Genomic DNA, 27,490 nt, shown 5'->3' with positions numbered 1-27,490 from the left:
ATGAAGGCGACCTGGTCCTCAAGAAATACTACCCTTGAACCCTAGCAACCAACAAACCTTTCCCTAGTTCCACAACTAGTGACCACCATCCCCCTTTTAAGTCAATTCCTCAAAGCGTTCTGATTTTAAATTGCATGTTTCATCGAGTCTAAGTTATGACACCTTGTCATGTTTCAAACAGCCTTTGATCTGTCAAAGGCAACATCCATTTGCACTCAAAACAGAACACCCGAACTACGAGCATGGTTTGATTTCACCTCTTAAGGTGGATATGTAGGCAGTCATTTCTCACACAAGAAGGATACAACTACAACACCCAAACAAAACTAACCAAACATTCGAACTACGAGCATTGTTTGATTTCACCTCTTTTTGTGGATACGTAGGCAGTCCTTTCTTACAAGAAGGATACAACCATCCCCACACAAAAAACAATCACCTATACAAATTTCAAAAAAAAAAGGAGAAGCATTCCCTTTTCCACAAAAAATAAAAATAAAAAAAAGAAGCCTTTCTCCCTTCCCATTAAAATCCCCTTTCACAGGTGCAATGTTTAGGATAATTCAAACTGAATTGCCTTTAAAAGATGGATGGAAGAAACAGCAAGCGTTCACAACTTAAAACACGAGCAATCTTCTTATTTAATTAATAATGAGAAGGATTACAAACTTGATAACAAATAAAGCTAAGCAAGTCCACAACTTGCCAAGCTATAATGTCGACCAAGACATCTTACGTAGTAATACTAGCACAAAAACACAGAATACATAGCTAGTACAACATAATAAAATCACACAAGCACTATTACAACATAATAGTAAAACGGGTAATGGAGGTCTTCACTATTCAATCCTGCGCTTGCCTTTTCCCTCGGGGTACATCTTCCCCTTACTCTTCTTGTTAGTCTGCCTAGTATGGACTTCCTCTTTGGAACGGATCCTCAACAAATCTACCACGGCGACGGCATTCGGTCTCCTACAAGACCCCATACTCGGTCCAAGCCAAGCCCACACACGGCCCACCATCTCTTTGGGACCCGAGCTCCTCCTCTTCGGTGGCCTCACCACACTCGGGCTAACGTCATCGGCAAAGTCGTCAAAGAAGGCACGCTTGGCCTTGCCAACTTCCCTATGCTTTAAGTCAAACACTTCGTCTTTACAAAACTTGGACCTTTCTTCCAAGGTTTGAGATCTTGACCACTTGACATCAGCGGGAGTCACCTATGTCGTTAAAACGAGGTTTGGTACCACCCAAGTCAGCTGAGTGGCCCACCACCTCTCAAAAATCACCACAGGCTTGGATTTTCGAAAAACACTCTCTTGGACGAGAGTATCTTGAGCGGGCACCTTTTGTTGGCGGCCCATTTGCCTCATAAGCCTTTCGGAATAAATGAAGGAAGCAACCTTCAAACCCACCAACATCAAAGAACAAGAGCAAGCGGCCGGAGCGGGCAACTCCGTGAAGGACCTCAAGTGCCACTACGGCACAACCTAACGGATATGAGGACCACCCTCCTCCACCAACCTCGAGGTCCAATAGGCTACGGTGGATGCAAAGCTATCCGAATGCAACTACTTTCTTATAGTAAGGGGATGAAAAGAGTAAGAAGAAGCATTGACTGGAGGCTCTATATACCTCAGCCTCTCCATGAGCCATACTTGGAGGATCCTTGGAGATCCAAACGAAGGAGCTTCTCCACAAGAGCCCTTCTTGTCCAAAGCTTGGATGATCTCGCAAAGCACTAACCACGATGGATCCCACGCGTGCTCCATTTGCTCAACCACATGCACAAGGGTCATGCTACCATACCATCTTGTCCCCTCCTTCAAGGCATCAACAAGGAGGTAAGCATGTACTAGGCAAAGGCAAGAGCCCTTCTCCTAGCCACCTCCGAGACATTCACATCCAACCGGTTTGAGAAGATGTTGATAAGAGCCAACATGTCAACACCATGGGGAGTAAGGAGGAAGTTCACTTGGCTCGTCGACAAGCCCAACATGGATCAAAACTTCTCTTTGTTACACAACCGAGTCGGAGGAAGCACCGGAGTACAATTCGGCCACCCTCCAATGGTACCCACTTCTTCGGCAAGAGGGCAAATTTCACCTTTCGGGAAAACGAATACATGATGTTTTGAATCCAAAAACCGAGAGCATGCTTCAAGGAACGAGGATTACACCTTAACTATACGAAGCACCAACAATTAACCAACTCCCATTACAATGAGTTGATACTTCTCGGGAGGCGATAAATTCCGACACCAATGTCGCAACCTATTTTCGAATGCATCTATGATTCTTTTTGTGGAAGAAAAAGAAGAAAGGTTTTCGTAGAGATATAAAATGACCCATCGTTTCGAGACCCTTGCCTAGACGAAACCGACCGATCTAAAACGATCTGCTCCAAAGCATTTAATACGCCGCCGAGCAGGGCTTTTCGACAGCCGCACGTCCGCAAACCGGATTGGCGTCACGGGTGGCCCATGTGCACAATACCTGGATTTTTTGGGACCCGCAAAAGTACATTGAGATGCGTGAGGAGACCTCAGAACTGGTGGGGAACTAATCGGAAGCAAGGGATGAGTGTATACTAGACCAAGTATGGCCTAGACTAGACCTAGTGGGGTTGTAGTGGGCCGAGTCGAGGGTTTACTTGATCGAGTGGCCGACACTCGGTCGAGTGGGTGAGCACTCGACCGAGTGAGTGGCACTCGACCGAGTGCCATTGTACAGCACCGGATAAACACCAATTTCGGGATTTCACCTTATCTTATACAAATCATTTCCTCCTCCTTCCTTTTTACTCTAAGCTCTCTCCCATCTCTCTAAAAACATCACAAACCGGTTCTCATGGGATTAAAGCTTATTTTGATGGATTGTTCATCTTCCTTATTTCTTCCTCTTCCTTGTAAGTTAAGATCTACCACTCTTTCATTTAGTATGAACCCTAACTTTCGGGGGTTTTGTCTTGTAATTAATTTGTAGTAAGTACATGTAATATGGGTAATTAGTGGGTGATAATAAGGGGTTTTGTAGTGTAAATGGGTCAACTACATCCACCACGAAAGGATTCTCAAAGGTTTCAACTGACTCGGACAAAACCTTACTCTTTTCATGATAATCGGGCCTAATATCAATCATGGCTAGTGTGTTATCTACTACAAGGTCATTTTCTTCAACACGAGTCTCTAAATTTTCAATTGGAATGACATTAAGGGGAATTTCAATAGAAAAGGTCGGACCATCATCATTGTCATCAAATAATTCAAAATCATTAGGAGGAAAAGACTCACATTGGGGAGGTAAAAAGGCAAAAGGAGAGAAAATATGCTCACGTGGTATCGGTTTCTTTTGAGAAAGTTGATCCAAACAAGCCTGAAGCACTTTGAGCTCCTCTTAGATATGCCACAAATTGAATTGTCGTGCTACCTCCCGCAATTGACATTAGCTAGCCATGAAATTCAAGAAATGCCAAAGTTCCGCCCCAATCATATAGTAGACACTCCCATTACTAATGTAGAGAGCCATTTCTCGGGTCTCAAAATCCATGCCATCAAACACGAGATGACCCAAGTAATCCCCATCAAGGACATGTCCAAGGGAGATTAGACCATCGCAAAAATAGTAGAACCAGGCAAGATAATCATGAAAATGCTCATCTTTGAGTTGTGGGACGAATCCGTCATTCATTATGAAAGGCCAAGCTTTATTGCCTACAAAATAGGCACTAAGACTACAAGGAAAATGTGAGAATGATCCCAAGGAACAAGTGTTCCCCGGGATAAATAAAACAAGATAAAATTCAACAACTAATTAGAAAACAAAACCGTGCTCCCCGGCAACGGCGCAAAAATTTGATAGGATGTCGCAACCTAATCAAAGATAAATACCCTTTCGACTTAAAAAGGTGAATTAACAAATTTAATCTAAGATAGTGGCCAACAATGAAAGACTAACAAAACAATGCAAGCATGTTAAAGAAACAATGAATTTATATTTAAACATCCTATTTCAACAATTGCAAATACTACTCATGCATGGCTCCCTTGGTCCATAGACTAGTAAATTACTCATGCATAGTGAAAACTAATCTAATGACAAATGATATAAAAAAGATGAACATACTAACTAGTAATGTAAATGACAAATGAATAACAAAATAATACTAGAAATAATATTACCTCAACAATTGGAAATGAACATGGAAATGAAGAACAAGATAAAACAAATGGAAATAACTTGAAGATGAACTTGTAATATAAATTGAAATGCTTAAAGGAATTTAAATAAAACAATAAGGAAATGCTAAAGGGAAATCTAAACTACAGTTTATTCTAAAAACTAAAACTTAAGCTTATGGAAAAGTGCATGAAAGTGTGTGGATACAACACCCTGTATATAGGACCAAAAGGGAATACCGTAAACGGGCTAGAAAAAGGGCACCCTGATCGGGGACACCACACCCCAATCGGGGCCATGGTATTTTATGCTCCTTCTCTTAATTCCGTCTTTAATTTCATGAGGAATCCAATGTTGCGTGTTAATACTTCATAATTCCTCGAGCTGAATGCTTCAAATGGAATCCTAAGCTTGCATGGACACTTGATCATTTGGACTTTACTTGGACTTATATTTCATTTCTTTACATGTGTATCAACCCAAGTTAGTTTCGTGCTCGGGATTTTCCAATTATTCCCAAAATGCCCATATGCTTCCGAAACACCTTTTCATGGTCAAGACTTGCTCTTATTAGCCTCGTGAACTTGGGTGATTACTAATTTGACGGAAAAAAGCTACCGAGTGCTTTATTTCCTACAAAATGGAATGAATACAAGCAAAATCGCCTAGAACACGAAATTAACTCACAAATACACTAATAGAAGTGTAATAATCAAATAAACCCAACTAAAATAGGGAGTTAAAGTATATATAAAATGGACATATCAAAGACTTAAGTGTCGGAAATTTTGATATGCATTTATTTGGTCGTAATTCTACCTTCTTTTCTATGCATTTTGGTCGATTTTGAGACGGTTTTTATGCCTATTACTTGCATTTTGTTTACCTATTTTCTATTTTAAGATTTTGTGTCTTATGTTGTAGGATTTGAGACGGAAAGGAAGAAATGGGAGCAAGTTAGGAAGTTATGAAGATTGCATAAGAAAGAAGTGGAAAAGAAGTTAAGAAGAGCCTCTCAGCCGGCTGGCCGGCAACCGGTCTACCGACTGGGCACCCTCCCCATGAGCCAACGAATAAAATAGTAGGAAAGAAGCAAGGGACTCTCTGCCAGGAGGGACACCGGCTGTCCACACCTGACGACTTCAAGACTTGAAAAAAATTGCAGAGGATTCCCAGCCGGCTAGCCCACCGGCAGCCGACCCACGGGAACATCCATTGACCATGGAATTGAAGGCAAACTTACATGGATCTGCCAGCCGGGTACGGCACCGGTGGCCACCCCGACTGATATTTCCTTTCTTTTTAATATTTTACCTAAAATTGTTTTAAATTGTAAATACCCCTCCCTAATTCATTTAGACACATTACCCTAGATCTGAAAACTCTCGAGTTTTATGCAGCTGTCCTTAATTAATATTTTAATCTTTCCCTAATCAAACCTTAATTACTTAGAAATTTAGCCTAAATCTAGTTTAGTTTGATAGTTTACATTTGGGTATTTGGTTTGTAATTGAAGATTATTGAAGAACTTCATCCATTTATCAATCAAAGATTCAATCTTTCATCTTTGTTGGTACAATTTTCTCTCTTTTTAGTTTAAATATTCAATTGTTTACATTTTCATTTCCTATTTAGTTGTTGTTTCATTTAATATCATGTTTATCACCATGTTTGCTTTCTTTTCTCCAATTGTTTACATTTGTCTTTCAATTATGTGTGAGTAGTGAACCCCTTGGGTTTAGGGGGAACCTAAGTGAGGATTAAGGCTTGAATATGGGTTGGTAATGTTAGGTAACTGGGTAAATTGTTTGGTCTTTGTAAACATGCATAGAAGGTGTTTGTTGAAATGTGTGTATGAAAGTTCATGCCTTTCTCCAATTTATGCTTAGTGTCTTGATGAATGGAAGTTTACATAGATACTTGATAGTGTGTTTATGATGAGTTTGGATGCTTTCTGAAAGCTTTGTGTTCATCTTTAGAAGAGTCTAAGAAATTAGTTCTTCTAGTTCAATAATCACCCAAGAATCCATTAACACCCATACTTAGCTTGACTTGCTTAGGGGAACCCAAAGTCCCTAACTTTTATCAATTGTTTACATCCCATTATCTTAATATACTTCCTTTTAATTGCTTTAGCTTTAGTTTTATTGATTCCTTCAACTTCCTTGTTTTTCGCCTAAACTTAGGCTTAAACAAATTAAGTACAACTCCAGACCATCTTTGTGTTCGACTACGACCATTAGATACATAGTAGTTGAGCTTATAAGTATTGTTTGAAGTGGGTTCCATGACAAAACCCACCAACAGCATCAGTTTATGCGAGTGTTATCAAGTTGGATTCTGATTATGAAAGTCAGACCCGCGAGTTAGTTAATATTTGTTGATTAATTTAGATGGATTATTAGTATACAACTCGAATAGAAGTGATTTAGTCAGATTACATGCATCTAAGATCGTCATTAGTGGAAAAGAACGAATGAAAACAAAACATAAAACGAATTACATGAACTACAAATACATGTGATGTCGGATTTACAAAAGATGGAAACTTAAGACGAGATTAAGAAGGAAACTGAGAAATAAAATCGAAAACAAGTTGAAAACGATATATCAAAGATGAATATAAAAGACTTCATATGGTTAAATTAAACCTCTTACAATCGGGGATTAAGTTTGTGACAAAAACCAGCAAATATCGAACTATAAGCGATTTAAGTCAAAAAAGAACTTATTATGTTAAGAAATTAGAAAACATAAAAATTTCGAAGAAAATTGAAGAAAAAACGAGAAAAGAACGAACAACAGATAATCGAGGAAGAAGAAGAAGAGCAACAACAGACAAGGAGCCTCTAGAAGAAGCGTATAAACTATTGTGACTATTCCAGAAGGCGCATCTGCTGATGCGTTTCTTCTTGACGGTCTTTCTCTGCTGAATCGTTCAAAAAGGGTTTGACAAGACTATTTGAGCTATCACTTGTCAACGAACTTTTGAAATGTCATAAAATCGCTCCATATGTTAAATATGCGGCTCAATCATCACTGGGTATTTAACGGAAGGTGCAGAAATGAGGTATCTACAGACTGGAGCTCCACAGTGGTCATGAATTCGATCGTGACCCAGTGCATGAACAACAGATAGCACTGAACTTCACAGCAACATGTAAAAGCAATGACAACACAAAAAAGGAGAAGCCACTTTCCCACATTCCTAAAACAAAGGTCATGTTCAAAAGACCTAAGGTCCAAAGGTTATTACCCAAAGCCAAGGTCAATAATAATCAAAGCTATAAGCTACTTCTAAAAAAGCCAAAGCCAAAGTCAAAGTGAAAAGAAAACAAGGTTAAAAACTACTTTAAAAATAGCCAAAGCCAAAGTAAAAAGAAAACAAGAATGAAGCCATTTTCAAAAAGGCCAAAGTCAAGAAAGCATCAGAATTGAAATACATGACCAATAAGTCCTCAACACAAAATACCAAAATTCAATGTCAAAGAGCTAAAATAAAAGCTCAAGACTCATCAACTAACAACAAACCCAACCTTTGTTCACCATTAAGTCCTTCTAGAAACTATTATAAGGAGACCTATCTAGGATTCTGAGGATTCCCTCAAGCTTGTGATATCACACCTTAACCTCTAGGGTCCAGATATGGAAATTTGATCCCACATCATTTACAAACCGTTTCATCCTCGGACCACTTCGAGCATGAGACCCCATTTCGCACCACATCACAAGCCATCACCCATGACCCTAAACAACACAAATACAAGCTACAGATTTTTATCTGTCAAACAAACCTCTTATTACCAAACTCCACATTCCAAAATGTCTAAGCCATTTTTACTCTGTCCTAGACACGGAGTCATTGAATACTTTCCTACCTAGAACGGGAAGTACCCAATTCGTACTTAGGGTCCACTTCTTAGTGTGCTCCTCTGACATGGAACATTTTCACAAATTGTACCTCTTCGATTCATGATGAAGGGGGGAATTCTCTAAAATCAATTATCGAGTCACCAAATGGGATATATCGTCGTGACCCTCACACTTTAAGGTCCTAACAGCTAGCTTAGGCACACACACATAAGAACTACGATCTGGTTTGATTTCGTAACACGCAAATACATAGGCAGTCCTATTACAAGGACACAACCACACCCCCACACACTTTCAATTTGAAATCCCTTTTTTCACTCAATTAGCAAGAACTACCATCTGGTTTGATTTTGCAACACGAAAATACATAGGCAGTCCTCCAAAGAGGACCCAATCACACCTTTAATTTGCAATCCCTTTTTCTCTCACACCAGCAAGAACCACGATCTTTTTTGATTTCGCTTCACACGAATACGTTGGCAGTCCTCCAACAAGGACACAACCGTACCTTTTTCACAAACACACCACTTTCACAACATTCCAATTCCAATTTTTACCATCAATCCTTCAGCATATCCAACATCAACCTATAATTTAAACTCCTTAGTTTAGTCCCTTAGGGTTGCCACAAATTAAGCCATTAGGAAATTCCTTAAACATTATGCGTATTATCCTTTAGACTCCTGAGGTTGTCAAATATCAGCCTATTGCCTTGATTCCTTAGTCCAGACCTATTCGACGCTATTCATTGCAGTCTCAAAAAATCATCCAACCGGAATCCCTAAGAGATCCATAGCTCTCTAGTCGTGCACTTAGATTCTCGAGTCTAATACTTAGGTGACAAGTCATTACAATGCATCATCCGGGGAATATTTGAGGTATGATTTCTTCTTATGGTTGGCGAGCCTTTATACAAAATCTGTTCCCGATGACAGGTCCTTCACTCAGACCCCTTATGTCGCCTCACATCACCATAGTCTCCAAGTTGTAATCTTCAATTGATCTGGGGGCTATATTTTGTCCTTCGACCTGTGTAAGCCTCAGTTAAAGTGGGGGGCTTTGTGGATTCCTAGTATCTGCTTTTTAATGGCCGCCTCTTTAGAAGACCTTGCGAAAGATCTTTTATGCCTAAGGAACCATTTTGATGGACATTTATAGATTCAGTTAGCGGAGCGGACCTCGCCTACATTACCTAATTGGGGTTACTCATCGAGTCACAGTGGTAATCGACCGATTAGGGCTTACTCGGTGGAGTAGTGGGGACACTCGACTGAGTGATGATGGTTCAACAGTTATTTTACGATCATGAGCCGGGCTTTACATCATTCCATTTCCTCATTTCCTTCATTTATTTAACCCTAAAAGTTAGACTCTTTCTCCCATCTCTCCTCTTCTGTTCTTCCCCATCTACATTCACACTCTTTACCTAAAGGAACCGCTGGCGTGGTATCTATCTCGTCGTCAAAGCTACCAACCAAAATAATATTTCTAACTCTACAAACTACTCTTTAGTGGAGTGGTAAGTAAAGGTCGGATCCTAAGGGACGGATATTGATTTAGGATTTCAATTGCAAGTATTTTATGTCTTAGGGTGTCACAAATTTGGGTTGAGATGAGATGTAATCTAAACTAATCAACAAGATGAATGTAAAGTAATGAAAATAAATTAAAGCAATAAAAGGGGTTTGTAAACAATTGATTAAAGTCACTAAGGTGTCATGGGTTCATAAGGGAATCATGGAAATAGGTTATACAAACATGTTCTCAAATAGATGCAAGCAACTTATTGTTGTGATGAAATCGAGTTATTGTATATCTTACAATTCCTAGGAAGATTTAGGTCCCGGAGCCGAGTCGATCAAGACTTTACAACACCTACAAGTCGAATTAGTCTCTTCCTATTCAACTCTATGCATAGTCTAACAAGGCTAGAGTTGGTTTATGTCTTACAAGCCTCATTGAAAAGATAAGAGATGGGTAAAAAATGCAAGGTTTCATAGTCTAGCATTTCATCAAACATAACATGTGCAGAGGTTGAAATCACACAAGCAAGAAAGTGATTATGAAAGCATATTAGATTAAGCGTAGATCAATTCCCATGATTATTTACCCTAATTCCCCATTAACCCTAGCTAAAGGACTACTCACTCATGATTATGTTTAACATGCTAATAAGGTTGTCAATCATAATAACAAAGCAAAACATGATGAACAAATGATGTGATTAACAATAACTAAGCAAAGGTAAAAAGAGATTATACCTACATTAGATGATCCAAATAATAAAGCAAAAAATAATAGAAGTAAACTTGATAATTGATGGAAGGTTGTTAATCCTCCAATAAACCCCAAATAATCTCCTAATTACCCAACTAAAACTAAGAATAATTGAGAGATTAAGGAAAGATTAAGATGTGATTAATATTGAAATGTGTATTACAATTTTGATTAAGACTAAATTAAGAGATTAACTGATGTGACTCATATTTGAGCACATTTACTACCTGAATTAGCCTCATTCCTATGCTTTATAGTGCATAATTGGGTCATTCACTATCTTTAGTTTCCCATTTTCCATATTCTTTGAGGTTTTGTTTCCTTGGTAGGAGAGGAGTGCAAACCTTGCATTTATATGGCGAAATGGAGCTAAATTGATCGCATCTTATGACCAAGCATCAAAGGGAAGACGATACTTGAAAGCCTATGTAGATAATAAAGTGAAACGGGCAATGATGAAAGGATCCTTGCATCCCCGGATTGATCCTTGCGGATTATGAAGGAAGAAAAGAAGAAAAGTTGTCTGCCAAGGAATCCGAGCGGATCACAGAGGATCCGAGCGTCTCCCCACCACCATCCGAGCATCCTGTGACCAAGACACTCATCCTGAAGCAAGAAGATCCGAGCGTCTCCCTTTACAATCCGCTCGGATCGTACCCCAGAGAGCCCGTGCCTGCTTTCAAGTCGCTCGGATCATGGCAAGACTATCAAAACGAAGATGCTCATTTTCTTCGAGAGGAGCATTTCCTCAACTTTTCTTAAGGACTTAATAGTCATTTAAGCCCTTAGTAACCCTAATTTATGTACCTAATCTTTAGTATAAATACCCCATTGTACTACTTAGATTAGCAAGCTCTCTTAATCAAGTTATAATCAATAAGTAATCATTCCTTAATCTTGTAATCAACTCTTAATCTAGTCTTAATACAAATATCAAAACTTAATCTTTCCTTAATTTCTCTATTGTTCATCATTTATTTTGGGTAATTAGAAGATCATTTGGGTTTATTGGGAGATTGACAACCTTCCATCAATCATCAAGTACTTCTATTATTCTTTACATTATTATTTTGGAATCTCCATAGGTATAATTCTCTTAATCCTTGCTTTAATTATTGTTAATAATTTTCATTCATTCATCATGTTTTGCCTTGTTAATGTGATTAACAACCTTGTTAGCATGTTAAACTTGATCATGAGTGAGTAGTTTCCTTAGCTAGGGTTAATGGGTAATTAGGGGAAACCAACATGGGGAATGATTCATAATTAATCTAATATGTTCACATAATTTATTTGCTTGCTTGTTGTGATTTCAACTTATGCACATGTTATGTTTGATGAAATGCAAGCCTATGAATCCTTGCATTGTTTACCCATCACTTATCTTTTCAATAAGGCTTGTAAGACATAAACCAACTCGAGCCTCATTTGACCATGCATAATGTTGAATAGGAAGGATTAAGTCGACTTGTAGGTGTTGTACAATCTAATCGATTCGGCTCCGGGACCCAAACTTTCTTAGGGATTGTAAGATATACACTAACTTGATCCCATCACAACAATAATTGCTTGCTTATAATTCGAGAACATGTTTGCATGATCAACTCCCATATATTCCCCTATGAACCCATGATACCGTAGTGCTTTTAATCAATTGTTTACACCTTCATTTTATCTACCTTGCTTTGTTTTTATTGTTGATTAGTTTTAATTGATCTCCTATCTCAACCCCAAATTGTGACAGCCTAAGACACGACCATTTACAATTGAAAATCCTACATCAATACCCGTCCCTCAGGATCCGACCTTTGCCTGCCTCTTTACTAAGAGTAGTTGGTGAAGTTATTAATATTATTTTGGTTGGGTAACTTTTGACGACGAGTTTTACGCCGAGCCAAAAATGGCGCCGTTGGCGGGGACGGTGTTAACTTGATCACATTCCATACCAACCGAGGAGAACCTACTAAATGGTACTCCTACACCACAACACTTAACCGATAATTTCATTGCCAAATCCACATTTATACAATTAGTTGAGAGAAGTCAATTTGGGGGGATGCCTAGTGAAGACCCTCATTCTCATATGGAGATTTTTTGTGACTATTGTGATGCGATTTCTCAAACCGGAGTTACTCAAGACCAAATTCGAGGGTCTTATTTTCTTTTTCTTTGATTGGTTCCGCAAAACAATGGTTGAAGAGCCTAGAAAAGGCTACTCTTGGTATTGATTCTTAGAAGAAATTGGCACTTGCTTTCTACAAGAAATTTTATCCTCCGGAAAAGACTAACATGTTGAGAGCCCAAATCACCGGGTTCAAACAAAGGGATGAGGAATCTTTGTATGAAGCATGGGAGAGATTCAAGGACACTTGTCGATCTTGTCCACACCATGGACTTAGGGAGTGGTTCGTTGTACAAGAATTTTGGAATGGTCTATATGAAGACTCCCGAAACATTCTCAATATGGGTTCAAATGGTATGTTCACCGAAGTTGATGACAATTAAACATGGAACAAAATTGAAGAAATGGCGGTCCATAACATACAATATACTTATACTAGACCTCGGAGGCTACTAGAGGAGGGAAACATGAGGTGGATTCCATTACTTAATTGGGTGCTCAACTTAGTGCTCATATTGCTACCATTAATTTGAAGTTTGAAAAGGCCATGGCTAAACTTGAAGAGGCCTCAATCACCCAAGGAACATATTAATGCTATTGTGGCATCATCATCAATTCCAAGTGGAGTATCTGAGAATTGTGGAACTTTGGGACATGACCAAAGTGAATGTAAGGGAACAAGTGAACAAGTGAATGCTTTCCAAGTATACAAAAGTGGCACCCCTTATTCCAACTATTACAATGAGAATACCAAATTCCACCCCAATCTTTCATACAAAAGTCAAAATGTTCAAAACCCTCAATCATACACCCCACCTCCAATGAGAAACCAAGATCAAAGACCCTTTTACAATCAAAACCAAAGTTATCAAAATCAACATCCATACAATCAAACAAATGACTAAGGTTTTGATGTTCAAAAAGCGGTCTTCCAAATGCAAAAGAACCAACAAGATTTTTTACTCAAATGCAAAAGGAGAGCCAAGCAAAAGACATCACCATCAACAACATACTAGCTCACACAAAGAAGTTGGAAACCCAAATGTCTCAATTAGCATCTTTTAGTTCTCAAAGACAAAAGGGGCAATTACCACCTCAAGGTAATCCCCTAAGACATGAGTCGGTGAGTGCCATCCATTTGAGGAGTGGTACAGGATATGAAGGGCCGAAGAGGCCCATTGATGAAAATGTTGTAAATGCTAGTGACAAGGAAAGAGTTGAAAACTCAAAGAAAGAAGAAGGACCCACAAGCATTCAAGAAGTTTCAAAGAAGAAGAATGAAGAGAAGGCTAAGGAGAAAGAGCCTATTGTGATTAGACTTCCATTTTCAAGTCGTCAAGCTTAGCCTAAGTTCGATGAACAACTTGGAAAGATCATGGAGATTGTAAAGAACTTGGAAGTCTCAATCCCATTCACCAAATTAATTAACCATGTTCTGGCCTATGCGAAATACATGAAAGATATTCTTACAAAGAAGAAATCCATCCGGAAGCTAGAGACAATTGCGTTCACTAAGGTGAGTAGTGCCATCCTACTAGGAAGTTCACCTCCAAAACTTGAGGATCTGGGAAGTTTCTCTATTCCATGCACCATTGGCGACACTACAATCAACAAAGATCTATGTGACCTTGGAGAAAGTGTGAATGTCATGCCATACTCGGTATGCAAAAGGCTAGGAATGGGAGAACTTAAGTGCACTAATATCACACTTCAAATGGCGTATCGGTCAACGAAGACACCTTTAGGTGTATGGGAGGATGTGCCGGTAAGAATTGGCAAGTTCTTCAACCCGATGGACTTTGTTATTGTTGACATGGAGGAAGACTCCAACATTCCTATCATTTTAGGAAGACCATTCTTACACACCGCGGGAGCGGTGATTGATGTGAAACATGGAAGCTCACACTTGAAGTGGAAGATGAAACAATCACTTTTAACCTTGACAAGATAATGAGAGATCCCCGCTTACATGAGCCATGTTTCATGGTTGATCATTATAGCCGAGAAAGTGATAGGAAGAAGTTTGCATCTCTTAAAACATCAAAAAAAAAATCTAGAGAGAAAAAAGGAAAAAAAAACCTAGAAAATCCATGCACGTCATGTTGTGCTGCCATTGATTTATGTGCTCATGGCCAGGAAATCAATCCAACAGAGGTAAAGAGAGATGACTCTACGTGGGAGGAGCATCCCTCCTACGTCTGAGAGGAAGAATTTGGAGGAAAATGCAGAAGTACCGATGGTTTCAGAAAACCCTAATAGTGTAAGGAATGGACCTAATGTTGAGATGGAAGGCAAAACAAAAAATATTCATGAAGTGGTTGGGATACCAGAGTTGGTAGTAGAGATGGATTCTGAATCAGAAGAAGAAGAAGCAGAAGAGGACATCAATGTAAGTGAGAAAGAGGAGGAAAAGGAGGACGATGAAGAGAGCATTGATACACAAGAAAATGTTCCTGAAACAGGGAGTAAGGATATGCTGTAGTTAGACCAGGAGGACATTGCAGAGGAGATAGAGTATTAGCAGCAAGTTGTTGTATGCTTCATATTGGGAGCTAATCCACCCTGGGAGATAGTTGAAGGTTTTAATAGGCGAATTTGGACGAGTTTTAACATAGACAAGATCTCTTTCATGCCCAATGGGATCTTCCTGGTTAGATTTAAGACGATGAAAATGAAAGAGAAGATCCTTGCATCAGGACACTATCTCTTTGACAATAAACAAATGATTGTGAAAGGTTGGGAAAGGGACATGGAGATGACTAAAGAGGATGTGAAATGTGTTCCTGCGTGGATAAGATTGCATAAGTTACCTCTGAAGTTCTGGGGAAAGAGATTACCAAAAATTGCAGGTATTGTAGGCAAATATGTTAAGAATGACACAGCTACTGAGGAGAGAACTAGGCTAGGATTTGCTCGTGTTATGGTAGAGCTGGTGGTTGATCAGGAGTTGCCAGCCAAAATTGTTATCAAAGATGAGCATGGGTTAGTGAATTACATTGAAATTGAATATGAGTGGAAGCCCATCAAATGCATGAAATGTCAAGGTATGGGGCATGATCAGGAACAATGCAGGAAGGACAAAATGACTAAGGAGAAGACTGCGGTCAAGAAAGTTTGGAGACCAGTTGTAAAGAATGATAAAGGGAAGATGGTTACACCAGAACTGCAACTGATTCCTAGTAAGCCTTTGACTTCTCCTTCCAAGGTGTTACAAACTCCAGTCAAGAGACTGGTATTTCTGAGAAGGGGAGGCAATGAGCAGGAAGTGGCAAAGGATGGATATAGTAGGGAGTCGTTTGGAGCACACTCATACAAAGAGGTACTCAAATCTCCTGGCAAATCTGGTACAGTTGGAAATGGTAGTGTTAATCCCCCCCCCCCCATTTTATGTAATGGATAGTATAGGATTTTGGAACGTGAGGGGTATGAATAGAGTAGGAAAACAGAAGGCTATTAATTTCTTTTTGCAAAATAAAGGTGTTGGTTTATTTCGCCTGTTAGAAACCAAATTAGAGAGTAAGGCTTTTCATAAGGTTGTAAATAACTTTAATAATTGGTGAATATCTACTAATAGTGGATATCACAATGGAGGAAGGATCTGGATTCTTTGGCAGCCTAGGTCTTTTAGGGTTCAATTTCTGGAATACAATGCCCAATTTATCCACATGAAGGTAGAATCATTAGTGAGTAGGATTGTTTTCTACTTGACTATGGTATATGCTTTCAATGGAATTAATGATAGGGCACCTCTTTGGGAACATTTGAGGAGAATTGCAGGGACTATTGATGGACCATGGGCTATAGCAGGAGATTTTAATTGTGTATTGGCAGCAAATGAAAGAGTTGGTGGCAATGTACCTTCATCTGAGATGGAGCCGTTTAGGGACTGTGTGGCTGACTGTGGTGTCCTGGACATTGGTGCTACTGGTGCCCTATATACTTGGAACAATAAGCAACAGCCTGAGGAGAGGATATATAGCAGGTTGGATAGGGTGTTGGTTAACAAGGATTGGTGTGATCATCTGCAGGATTTGTATGCCCACTTTCTTCCAGAGGGGATGTATGATCATACCCCATGTATTGTGAGTAGTAACAAGCAGGTGCAGGGCAAGAGAAGTTTTAAATACTTCAACATGTGGGGTGGATCCAACGATTTTATTCCAATTGTGAGAATTACTTGGCAGTCTAAGGCGGTTGGGACTCCAATGTTTAAATTTGTTAAGAAATTGAAAATGCTAAAACCTGCCCTTAGACAATTGAACCCTTGAGAAATTCAGTGATATTGAACAAGCTGCTGACATCAAGCAGAAGCAGATTAAAGAATTGCAGGATCAGTTAGGCAGGGATCCCTCAGATATGCAGAAAAGAGCAGCTGAATCAGAAGCTGCTGCACAACTAAAACAGCTAGCTGCAGCAAGAGATATCTTTCTAGCTCAGAAAGCTAAACACAAATGGGTGCAGGATGGGGACTCTAACAGTGCCTTCTTTCATGGCTTGCTTAAGCAGAGAAAACATGGGAATAGAGTTTTTAGGATAGAGGACACATTTGGGAGAGTTTGTGATACATCTGATCAAGTTCAAGATGCATTCCTAGACTACTATAAAGGTTTGCTTGGATCTAGTCAGGCTATTGGAAGGATACACAGGAGAATTATAGGGCAAGGACCTAAGTGCAGTCCTGAGGACTGTGCAGCTTTGATGAGACCTGTCAGTGGGAAGGAGGTCAAAGATGCTCTATTCAGCATACTTGATATTAAGTCACTTGGCCCTGATGGGTACACGAGTAAGTTTTTTTAGGATGCCTGGGGAGAGGTAGGGTGAGAAGTGATTGGAGCTGTCCAGGATTTCTTTTTACAGAAAAGATTGCTTACACAAATCAACGCCACCACCCTTACTTTAATATCAAAATGTGAAAGACCTCAGAATGTCACTCAATTCTGGCCTATAGCATGTTGCAATGTTGTGTACAAGGTTATCTCTAAACTTCTGTGTAATAGACTTGCTGCAGTGCTACCTCGTATAGTATATCAGAATCAAGGTGCATTCATCAGAACAGGAGTATTTAGGAGAATATCCTTATATGTCAAGATCTCATTAGACTTTTTGAGAGACCTAATGCTTCAGCTAGGTGTCTGTTCAAAATTGACCTGCAGAAGGCATATGACACTGTGGAATGGCAGTTTATGGAGGAGTTATTGAAGTTGCTGAAATTCCCAGCTGAATTCCAAAGCATGGTTATGCAGTGCATTACCATTGCATCCTTCTCTTTATCTCTCAATGGGGAAATGTTTGGATTTTTTAAGGGCAAGAGAGGGCTCAGACAAGGGGATCCATTGTCTCCCCTTATTTTTACCCTGTGTATGGAGTATTTAACCAGAACTTTGAAGTATGCTGCAACTAAGTATGATTTCCACTTTCATCCTATGTGGAAAAACCAGAGGCTAACATGTCTTATGTTTGCTGATGCTGTGCTGCTGTTCAGTAAAGGTGACACTAATTCCATGATGCTTTTGTTACAGTCTTTCTCCACTTTCTCAAAAGCTTCTGGCTTAAAAATTAGTCCTGCTAAATCTAATGCATATTTTAGAGGAGTACCTGACCATATTAAGTCTGATATTTTGAGGATAATCAGGTTTTACTGAGGGAGCTCTCCCCTTTAAGTATTTGGGAATGCCAATCCAAACTACTAGACTAAAGAAATTAGACTGTGCTTGTCTCATTGAGAAAATATGTGGGAGGGTTCATAGTTATGGAGCAAGGAAGTTTTCTTATGCAGGGAGACTTGTGCTGATCAAATCAGTCCTAAATACCTTGCATTCCTACTGGGCTTCAATGTTTATTTTAACCAAGGGAATCATAAGAAGTATAGAAGCTACTTGTAGAAATTTTCTTTGGGAAAATGGTACAGAATATAGGAGGGTTCCTCTAGTAGCATGGGAAAAAGTTTGCACGCCAAAAGAAGAAGGAGGCTTAGGCCTGAAAAATCAAGAAGTCTGGAACAAAGCAATGGTGGGTCGGTTGGTGAAGTGCATTGCTGACAAAAGGGACTCCATTTGGGTACAGTGGGTACAATGGAACCATATCAGAGGGAGAGACTGGTTTGAGTACACTCCTTCAACTAATTCCAGCTGGGTTTGGAGAAGGATCTGTAAAGTTAAGCAGGAAATTGCCCATGGTTTTGTGGATGGGGTATGGGTAGTACAACCAACTGAGTACACACCTAGTGGTTGTTATGATTGGCTCAGGAATACTAGACCTCCTGTCTGCTGGAGTAAGGTGGTCTGGAATAACTGGGCTTTGTCAAAGCACCAATTTATGGGATGGTTAATGGCTCATGAGGCTCTAAACACTGTGGACAAAATAATCAGCTATGGGATGGATGTTGATGCTAGCTGCCTACTCTGTGGACAGGCAAATGAGTCCTTATCTCATCTGTTCTTTGCATGCCAGTACAGTAGGAAAGTGTTGTTGTCTCTGCAGCAGAATATAGGGTGCAGTTTCCCACTGGTGATTGATCTAGATTGGTGGTCTAGCAGAGGAGGTACAAATGCCCAGAGAGGGGTCCAGATTGCACTCTTTATGGGGGCACTTCACTCTATTTGGTATCAAAGAAACAAGTGCGGAATTGATACAGTCCTTATGCACCCAAACCAGATTGCCTTGCAGATTATTGATGGTGTGAGAAACAGAATTAGAGGACGAGAGAAGAAGATTGTGAATGCTAATGATGTAACTTGGCTATGCCATAAGAACCTTATGTAACTAGGGGTTTGAATTTCATGTAAATCCTACATTTTTTTTATATATACATTACTAACATTTTATCAAAAAAAAAAAGTTGGCATCTCAATACAAAGGACAAGCTATGGGTAAAGAATCACCACCCATATGGGAGAAGAAAGTGGATAATCTCCAAGATGCTCCATCCAAAGAGCAAGAAAGTTTTAACAAGAATTAGAGCTTGAATAGCTCACCACCACTCATGGCAGGAGAAGAAGAAGGCCTCATCGGCCATAATGACAAGAAGGAAGAGGAGTTGTTCTCATCAACTCATGATACTATTGGGAAGCAAGCTAATAAAGTATGCGGTTTATGGGATGATGAGTTTGAAGGGTTATTCAATCCTTATATTGGTAATGCTATGACCCAAGACCAAGGCTTTGGTGACCATGTTAACTCAAGTAACCACAATGAAGAACAACATATGCAAAGGTCTATTGAAGATCTTTATAATGACAATGAACAAGCCTTCGACTACTTCTTCAAGGTGTTGAGCAACATCAACAACACCTTGGCTATGCCTCCTTGACATCTCATCCATGAATGAGAGGTTGGTGGAGTCCTCCCTAAACCACCATTTGTAAATATTCTAACCCCTTAACTTGCATTTTACTTATTGCATTTTGTCAATTTTTGGATTTACCATTTTACTTTAACCAAGACTATCATTTTGAGAGAAAGTGAGGGAGGGACTTATATGTTTCTTGATGTGTAGTGTTTTGATTAGTGTGGGGATAGCAATTGCCTAGGCTATCCAAGCCTTCGTAGTGCCCCGACAATGAAGATCAAAGGAACGAAGACGGAATGACTTGGGTTATGAAAATACCCATGGGTGGAACTGAACCCGTGAGGTACAGGAGCAATCCGAGCGTCTCAAGAAGAAGCCGCTCGTCTTGGGTGAAAATCTGAGCGTCTTGACTAGAATCTGCTCGTCCTGGCAGAGCTGAAAAGGAAAAATTTGCACTGGGTATGAATTCGAGCGTCTCCTCAAGAATCCGCTTGTCTCAGTAAAGATCCGCTCGTCTTGGTTTTATCAGAATCTGGGATTTTACGCTGACCTTGAATCCAAGCGTCCTCAAAAGAATCCGCTCGTCTCAGGCACAAGACGCTTGTCTCCTACTGCAGACGCTTGTCTAAGAACAGGTTTCATTTTATAGAACTGACTGGACAACAATCCGAGCGTCCCGTGCTACAGACACTCGTCCCCCTCTGCTCCAATTCAAAAACACGGTATTAAAACCCCCTTTCCCATTTCATTTCCTTCATTCAAAACACAAATACACCCTCAAAACCCTCAATCCCTCCATTCACAAAAATTAATTTTCTCAACCAAATTCACCCAAATCAATTCCAAACTTCCTTAAAACTAAAAAAAAATCACTCCTCTATCAACAAAAAGCCATTCAAACATCCAAATCCTCAAAAATTGAATCGATTTTCTAGGGTTAAAGGCAAATTTCGAAAATCCTAAATCGATTTGGAATTCATCGAAGCTTGAGAATACTAGAAGAATTCAAGAAAATCAGTGGTTGTTGATACATACAAGGAGAAGAACAATGGCTAGAACCAAAGGTGGAAGCAAGGAACCTACAAAACCAAACCTTTCCAAAAGGCAACAAGAACTTCAAGTTTCAAAGGCTTTGGTGGTTCAACAAGCAAGAATGGAAATTCAAGAAACTCTTATTCCTATGGTGGAAACTACTACTTCTATCCCAGTTATTGAGCAACTAGAAAAATATCCGGAGGTAACTTTCACATCCGATTCTCATAGGAAAATTTTTGTGTCTCTTGCTAAGAAATCGATTTTATCCACCAAGTTTATTTGCCAAGATGCCTTGACCAAATTGGGTGTCCTTGAAAGGACCAAGAACTTCTTTGAGTCCATGGGGTTGCTTACATTGTTTAATATGTAAGAATTGACCTACCCCTCCCTCACCTTGGAATTTCTAAGTTCATTGAAAGTTACAATGGTGGAGACTCGAACGAACATTGAATTCCGTCTTGAGAATGTGGATAGGATGATGTCCTTTAATGAGTTTGGCAAAGTTTTAGGTCTTGATAACGACTCGACCTATGTGCAGAAACCTTCAACAAAATGATCCCGTCCCTTTGTGGAAAGCTATTACCGGGAGGAAATTCGAGTCCTTCCATGAAAGTCGTGCCCTTTATGTTCATCACCCGGGCATAAGGGTGTGGCACAAGGTTGTTGGAAATACTCTTATTGCTAGGAAGGGGACTAATCACTTCACCGAACTTTATTTCATCTATCTCGAGTCAACCTTGAATGTCGAAAATAAGTTCACCAAGAATTACAATATCCTTCAACTTTTAATCGAAAGGTGGCTTAATATCGATCATGGCAAGGAAGGCGCAGCCTTTATAGTAAATGGGGGATTGGTAACGTGGTTGGCAAATCACTTCAACCGGAATTTCAACAAAGATGACATTTATAAGCCGGTTAAGGGAGGCCACCTCATTGATCTAGCCACTATGGTTCAGCAATTCCATTGGGTCAAGAATGACAATCTTGACAACAAATTTGAGTGGCTTACAAAAGATGCCAAGTCCTCCATTCAACCGAATAAAATTTGCCGACTAAATGTCCGAAGCTCGCACTATCTTCTCCCACTCTCCGAGGAAGCCGAGTCCATAACGAAACACCATACAGAGGCCATTGCCAAGCCCTCCTCCCCTATTGTCACTCCACCCTACCCGTTCACCTACCATGAATTCCGACCCGAAAATGTTACGGTGGGGTATGATTACTTGACTCTTTTGATGCAAGAAATGCATAAGCAAGCCCATGAAGATCGAGTCAATACATATAGAGTTCAATATCCGCCACTCTTACACCTTGCTAGGCAAGGACTTCTTGACCCATCTTGTCCTTTGCCTAGTTGGGCGGATAGGGAAGTTTTCTTTCCTAATGCTCCTAGGGATGCTAGCGTGGGTGATGAGGAGGTTGTTGTTGAGAGTGGTGATGAAGAAGAAGAAGAAGAAGAAGAAGAAGAAGAAGAGGGAAGTGAGGAAGAATAAGAAAGCTCAAGTGATAGTGGTGAAGCCTCCGGGTTTATGGAGGTAGATGATGATAATGATGCTAGTGAGAATGATGACGATGATGATGGAGATGGTAGTTATATCGCTATGGGCGACGATTGAGGATTAACAAGCTCTTTGGATTTTGTCACAATACATTGTGAGTCTCCTACACCTCCTTTAGCTTTGTTCATTTCTCTAGTTTTTTAATTTATTCTTGATCATGAGTATTGAATCCTAGCACCACATAGATGACTCCCACCTCGGTCTCATTGAGATGTCTTTTATTGTTCCCACATGAAAAATCCAAAATGATAATTTTAGTTGCATGCATAGCATTTTTTATGCATGAACTCCCTCACTCTCACTTGGTTTGGGGAAGTTCAAGCATACGCATTGGGAGTTAATTCAAATTATGCTCTCCAACCAAACAAAAATTCATGCATCATATAGCATAGCTTAGTTTGCATTCACTCTTGTATATATATCAAATAGTTTGCCTTTAGTATAGAAATCATGCACTTTCTTGCATAATTTCATATCGTATTGGTCATTGAGGACAATGCCCATACTAGTGTGGGGATGGGAAATTCTAACATGACTTATAAAACAAAAATGATAAAAATTGAAAAGTTTTGAAAAATACAAAAACATGTCCTTTTTATTTCATAAAAACCATAAAAATTGAAAATTTCAAAAACCCAAAAACATGTTCATTCCTTTTTAGTTTAGAATTGTAAATACTTGTTTGTTTGCTTGTTTGTTTATCCTTTTTCACATTGAGCGACTTCGCCACATCCGAGACATGAGGATATTAAAGACCACATGGTATGATCTTTCCAATCTCCTTTTTCCTCTTTATGTTAATGACTATGTGGCTTTATTTTGATTGATGTGTCATATACCAATGTGAATTTAGGAATTGCATTTAGATCATATGGCATACTAGTTGGTAGAAGCATATGCATTAGGTTGTATAAATGTTAGTTGCATCAGGGCATATAGTTGCACTTAGGAAACATTTTGTGAAAGCATCTATTTGGGAAACTTGACAAGTGTATATAGGCCCTTGTAGATACTTTCTCTTCTTGAGACATTGCTTGTTAAAATACTTGTAAAACACCCTAGGATGTGTCATGATAGTATCCTTTGACCCATGGATTAAGGCCTAGTCAAGAGTACCTTGTGGTGTGATAACTCCTTAGCTACTGTTTATTCCAAGGTGACCCTTGAAACCATGCAACCATCATCCATGTTCTACCACATTTTGTCATCAAAAAGGGAATGGGCACAAAAATTGTTCAAATTTGAGTTCAAGAATTGAAATGAAAAGAAAAAGTTTGCAATTGCATCAAAAAGAAAAGAGGATTAACAAAAATGAAAACTCCTATGCTTCAAATACAAGCACCCTCACTACAAATGGGGTAGCTTTGAAAATGTTCAAAAGAAAATGCAAAAAGTTGAAATTGTCAAGTGTTGAAATGCAAAACATCAAAAGAAATGGCAAAAAGAAAGTGTTCTGAAATGTCAAATGCCACAAGAAATTGGGGGGAAAACAACAACAAAAAGCAAACTCCCACATTAAACTCAAATTCTATTGATCCCTTTTCCATCGTATCCACTTTTGTGCATGGTAGAGAGGGGGCGACCCTTCTTCTTGTCTAGGCAAGAAGGGGAATTCCGCGATCCTCCAGTGTTTCTAACACTATATGGAGCATACTCTTGACGAAAGCATTTAACGATTGAGGACAAAGGTACCCTAGCTTGACACAACTTGGAGGTGATTTATTGGTATCCTTCTAGGCATAGTAGTTCGAAGAAACCGTATCTATGACAGAATGTGTACCCTTAGATTGCTTCCCATATAGATAATTTCCGCCACTTAGATGAGGAAAGTGGATATTCATTTTTGTAGATGCATCCATTAGTTATTTTGTGTGCTTTAATGATTGGATGTATCACCATTTTGGCAAGCCCCACCTTGCCATGCAAGAAGGCATCCTACCTCATGGTTGTCTTGTTGTGAGTTGAAGAGGCGAAGTGAGACCCGCTAATTATCTCACATCGGCTATATTAGTAGGTTAGTTTGAATAAGGGTCCTAGTTTTTGTCACCTCTTTACTCGGGACGAGCAAAGGTTCGGTTTGGGGATGTTTGATGTGACTCATATTTGAGCACATTTAGTCCCCGAATTAGAGTCGTTCCTATGCTTTATAGTGCATAATTGGGTCATTTACTATCTTTAGTTTCGCATTTTGCATATTCTTTGAGGTTTTGTTTCCTTGGTAGGAGAGGAGTGCAAACCTTGCATTTACATGGCGATATAGAGCTAAATTGATCGCATCTAATGACCAAGCATCAAAGGGAAGACGATACTAGAAGGTCTATGTAGATAATAAAGTGAAACGGGCAATGACGAAAGGATCCTTGCATCCCCGGATTGATCCTCGCGGATTATGAAGGAAGAAAAGAAGAAAAGCTGCCTGCCAAGGAATCCGTGCGGATCACAGAGGATCCGAGCGTCTCCCCACCACCATCCGAGAGTCCCGTGACCAAGACGCTCGTCCTGAAGAAAGAAGATTCGAGCGTCTCCCTTGACAATCTGCTCGGATCGTACCCTAGAGAGCCCGTGCCTTCTTTCAAGTCACTCGGATCATGGCTGGACTAGCAAAACGGAGATGCTCATTTCCTTCGAGAGGAGCATTTCCTCAACTTTTCTTAAGGACTTAATAGTCATTTAAACCCTTAGTAACCCTAATTTATGTACCTAATCTTTAGTATAAATACCCGATTGTACTACTTAGATTAGCATGCTCTCTTAATCAAGCTGTAATCAATTAGTAATCATTCCTTAATCTTGTAATCAACTCTTAATCTAGTCTTAATAAAAATCTCAATACTTAATCTTTCCTTAATTTCTCTTATGTTCATCATTTATTTTAGATAATAAGAAGATAATTTGGGTTTATTGGGAGATTGACAACCTTCCATCAATCATCAAGTACTTATATTATTCTTTGCATTATTATTTTTGGAATCTCCATAGGTATAATTCTATTAATCCTTGCTTTAATTATTGTTAATCATTTTCATTCATTCATCATGTTTTGCCTTGTTAATGTGATTGACAACCTTGTTAGCATGTTAAACTTGATCATGAGTGAGTAGTTTCCTTAGCTAGGGTTAATGGGTAATTAGGGGAAACCAACATGGGGAATGATTCATGCTTAATCTAATATGTTCACATAATTTATTTGCTTGCTTATTGTGATTTCAACTTATGCACATGTATGTTGAATAGGAAGGATTAAGTCTACTTGTAGGTGTTGTACAATCTAATCGATGCGGCTCCGGGACCCAAACCTTCTTAGGGATTGTAAGATATACACTAACTCAATCCCATCACAACAATAATTGCTTGCTTATAATTCGAGAACATGTTTGTATGATCAACTCCCATGTATTCCCCTATGAACCCATGATACACTAGTGCTTTTAATCAATTGTTTACAACTTCATTTTATCTACCTTGCTTTGTTTTTATTGTTGATTAGTTTTAATTGATCTCCTATCTCAACCCCAAATTGTGAAAACCTAAGACACGACCATTTACAAATGAAAATCCTACATTAATACCCGTCCCTTGGGATCCGACCTTTGCTTGCCTCTTTACTAAGAGTAGTTGGTGAAGTTATAAATATTGTTTTGGTTGGGTAACTTTTCACGACGAGTTTTACGCCGAGCCATTGATTATGATAAGATGATTCAAACCTAGTACCATAGGGTATTTATACTAAAATTAAGTACAAGGATTAGGGTTACTAAGGGCTTAAATGACGATTAAGACCCTAAGAGAAGCTTGATAATTTGCAACTCCCGAGGGACATGCGCGGATTGAGTAGCAACTCCCCAGGGACACGCGCGGATTGAGCTGAACCACGATTGGTCGTGTGAGGTGATCCACTTGGGTTGACTATCGGGACGCTCGGATCCTGGCTCTGGGACGCTCGTCCTGAGCTCATGACGCTCGGATCCTGGGACAGGGTTCTTCTCTTTTTCTTGGCTCCCTAACAATTCGTTGGGACTGTCTTAGGGATGCATGGATCTTTCATCATTGCCCATTTCTCTTCATTTATTTACTTAGACTTCGAGTGTCGGTCTCCTCTTCGATGCTTGGTTATTAGATGTGATCCATTTAGCTCCATTTTGCTCCATAAATGCAAGGCTAGCAATCCTCTCCTACCAAGGACACATAACCTCAAAGAATATGCGATGGGAAACTAAAGATAAGAAATGATCCCAATAGGTGCTATAAAGCATGGAAACGAGGTTAATTTGGGGACTAAATGTGCTCAAATATGAGTCACATCAAACATCCCCAAACCGAACCTTTGCTCGTCCCGAGTAAAGAGGTGACTAAAACTATGACCTTTTTTTAAACTAACCTACTAATATAGCCGATATGAGACAATTAGCGGGTCTCACTCTGCCCCTTTAACTCACAACAACACACCCATGAGGTAAGATGCCTTCTACAATCATTAAGCACACAAAAGCATGCAATGAATGCATCTACAAAAGAATAGCTACTTTACTCATTTTAGTGGCGGAGATTATCTAAGGGAGAAGTAATCTAAGGGTACACACTCCATTATAGTTATGGTTTCTTCAAATTACTAAGCCTAGGAGGATACCAACAAATCATCTCCAAGTTGTGTCAAGCTAGGGTACCTTTGTCCTCAATTGCTATTTTTGTCAAGAGTAGACTCCCTATGATGTTAGAAAGACTGTAGGATCGCGGAATTTCCCTTCTTGCCCAGACAAGAAGAAGGGTCGTCCCCTCTCCACCATGCACAAAAGTGGAATCAATGGATAAAGGGATCAATAAGATTTTGAGTTTCATAGTGGGAGTTTGCTTTTGATTTTGTTATTCCCCCCAATTTCTTAAGGCATTTGACATTTTTGGGAACAATTTCTTGCCATTTCTTTGATGTATGGTATTTTGATACTTGGCAATTTTCTTTGCAATTTTTGAACATTTTCAAAGTCACCCCAATTTTTAAAGAGAGTGCTTTTATTTAAGATTAGGAGTTCTTATTTTTTTACGCCTCTTTTCTTTGATGCAATTTGTGCAAATTCTTGATTTTTATTTTGATGCTTGAACTCAAATTGAGATTTTTGTGTCCATTCCCTTTTTTGTTGACAAAACATGATGATGAGAAGTG

At 39.4% G+C, this 27,490-nt stretch overlaps 2 protein-coding genes and 1 non-coding gene across 3 annotated transcripts; 2 read left to right on the top strand and 1 right to left on the bottom strand.

The window, feature by feature from the left end:
• Positions 1–12,617: 12,617 nt before the first annotated feature.
• Positions 12,618–12,724, bottom strand: LOC141635408 (small nucleolar RNA R71). Its single transcript, XR_012540100.1, has one exon. It is a non-coding gene; the product is annotated as a small nucleolar RNA R71 (small nucleolar RNA).
• Positions 12,725–16,160: 3,436 nt separating this feature from the next.
• Positions 16,161–18,092, top strand: LOC141628927 (uncharacterized). The gene is made up of 4 exons (XM_074442009.1): positions 16,161–16,657; positions 16,728–17,225; positions 17,448–17,508; positions 17,604–18,092. The coding sequence occupies exons 1-4, from the start codon at positions 16,161–16,163 to the stop codon at positions 18,090–18,092; spliced, it is 1,545 nt and encodes a 514-aa protein (XP_074298110.1).
• Positions 18,093–18,120: 28 nt separating this feature from the next.
• LOC141628926 (uncharacterized) lies at positions 18,121–19,212 on the top strand. The gene has a single exon (XM_074442008.1). The coding sequence runs from the start codon at positions 18,121–18,123 to the stop codon at positions 19,210–19,212; it is 1,092 nt and encodes a 363-aa protein (XP_074298109.1).
• The last annotated feature ends 8,278 nt before the right edge of the window (positions 19,213–27,490 follow it).

This window comes from Silene latifolia, chromosome Y (genome assembly GCF_048544455.1).
Source record: "Silene latifolia isolate original U9 population chromosome Y, ASM4854445v1, whole genome shotgun sequence".
In the NCBI taxonomy this organism is placed as follows: domain Eukaryota; kingdom Viridiplantae; phylum Streptophyta; class Magnoliopsida; order Caryophyllales; family Caryophyllaceae; genus Silene; species Silene latifolia.
This window is presented reverse-complemented; position numbering and strand designations above follow the sequence as displayed.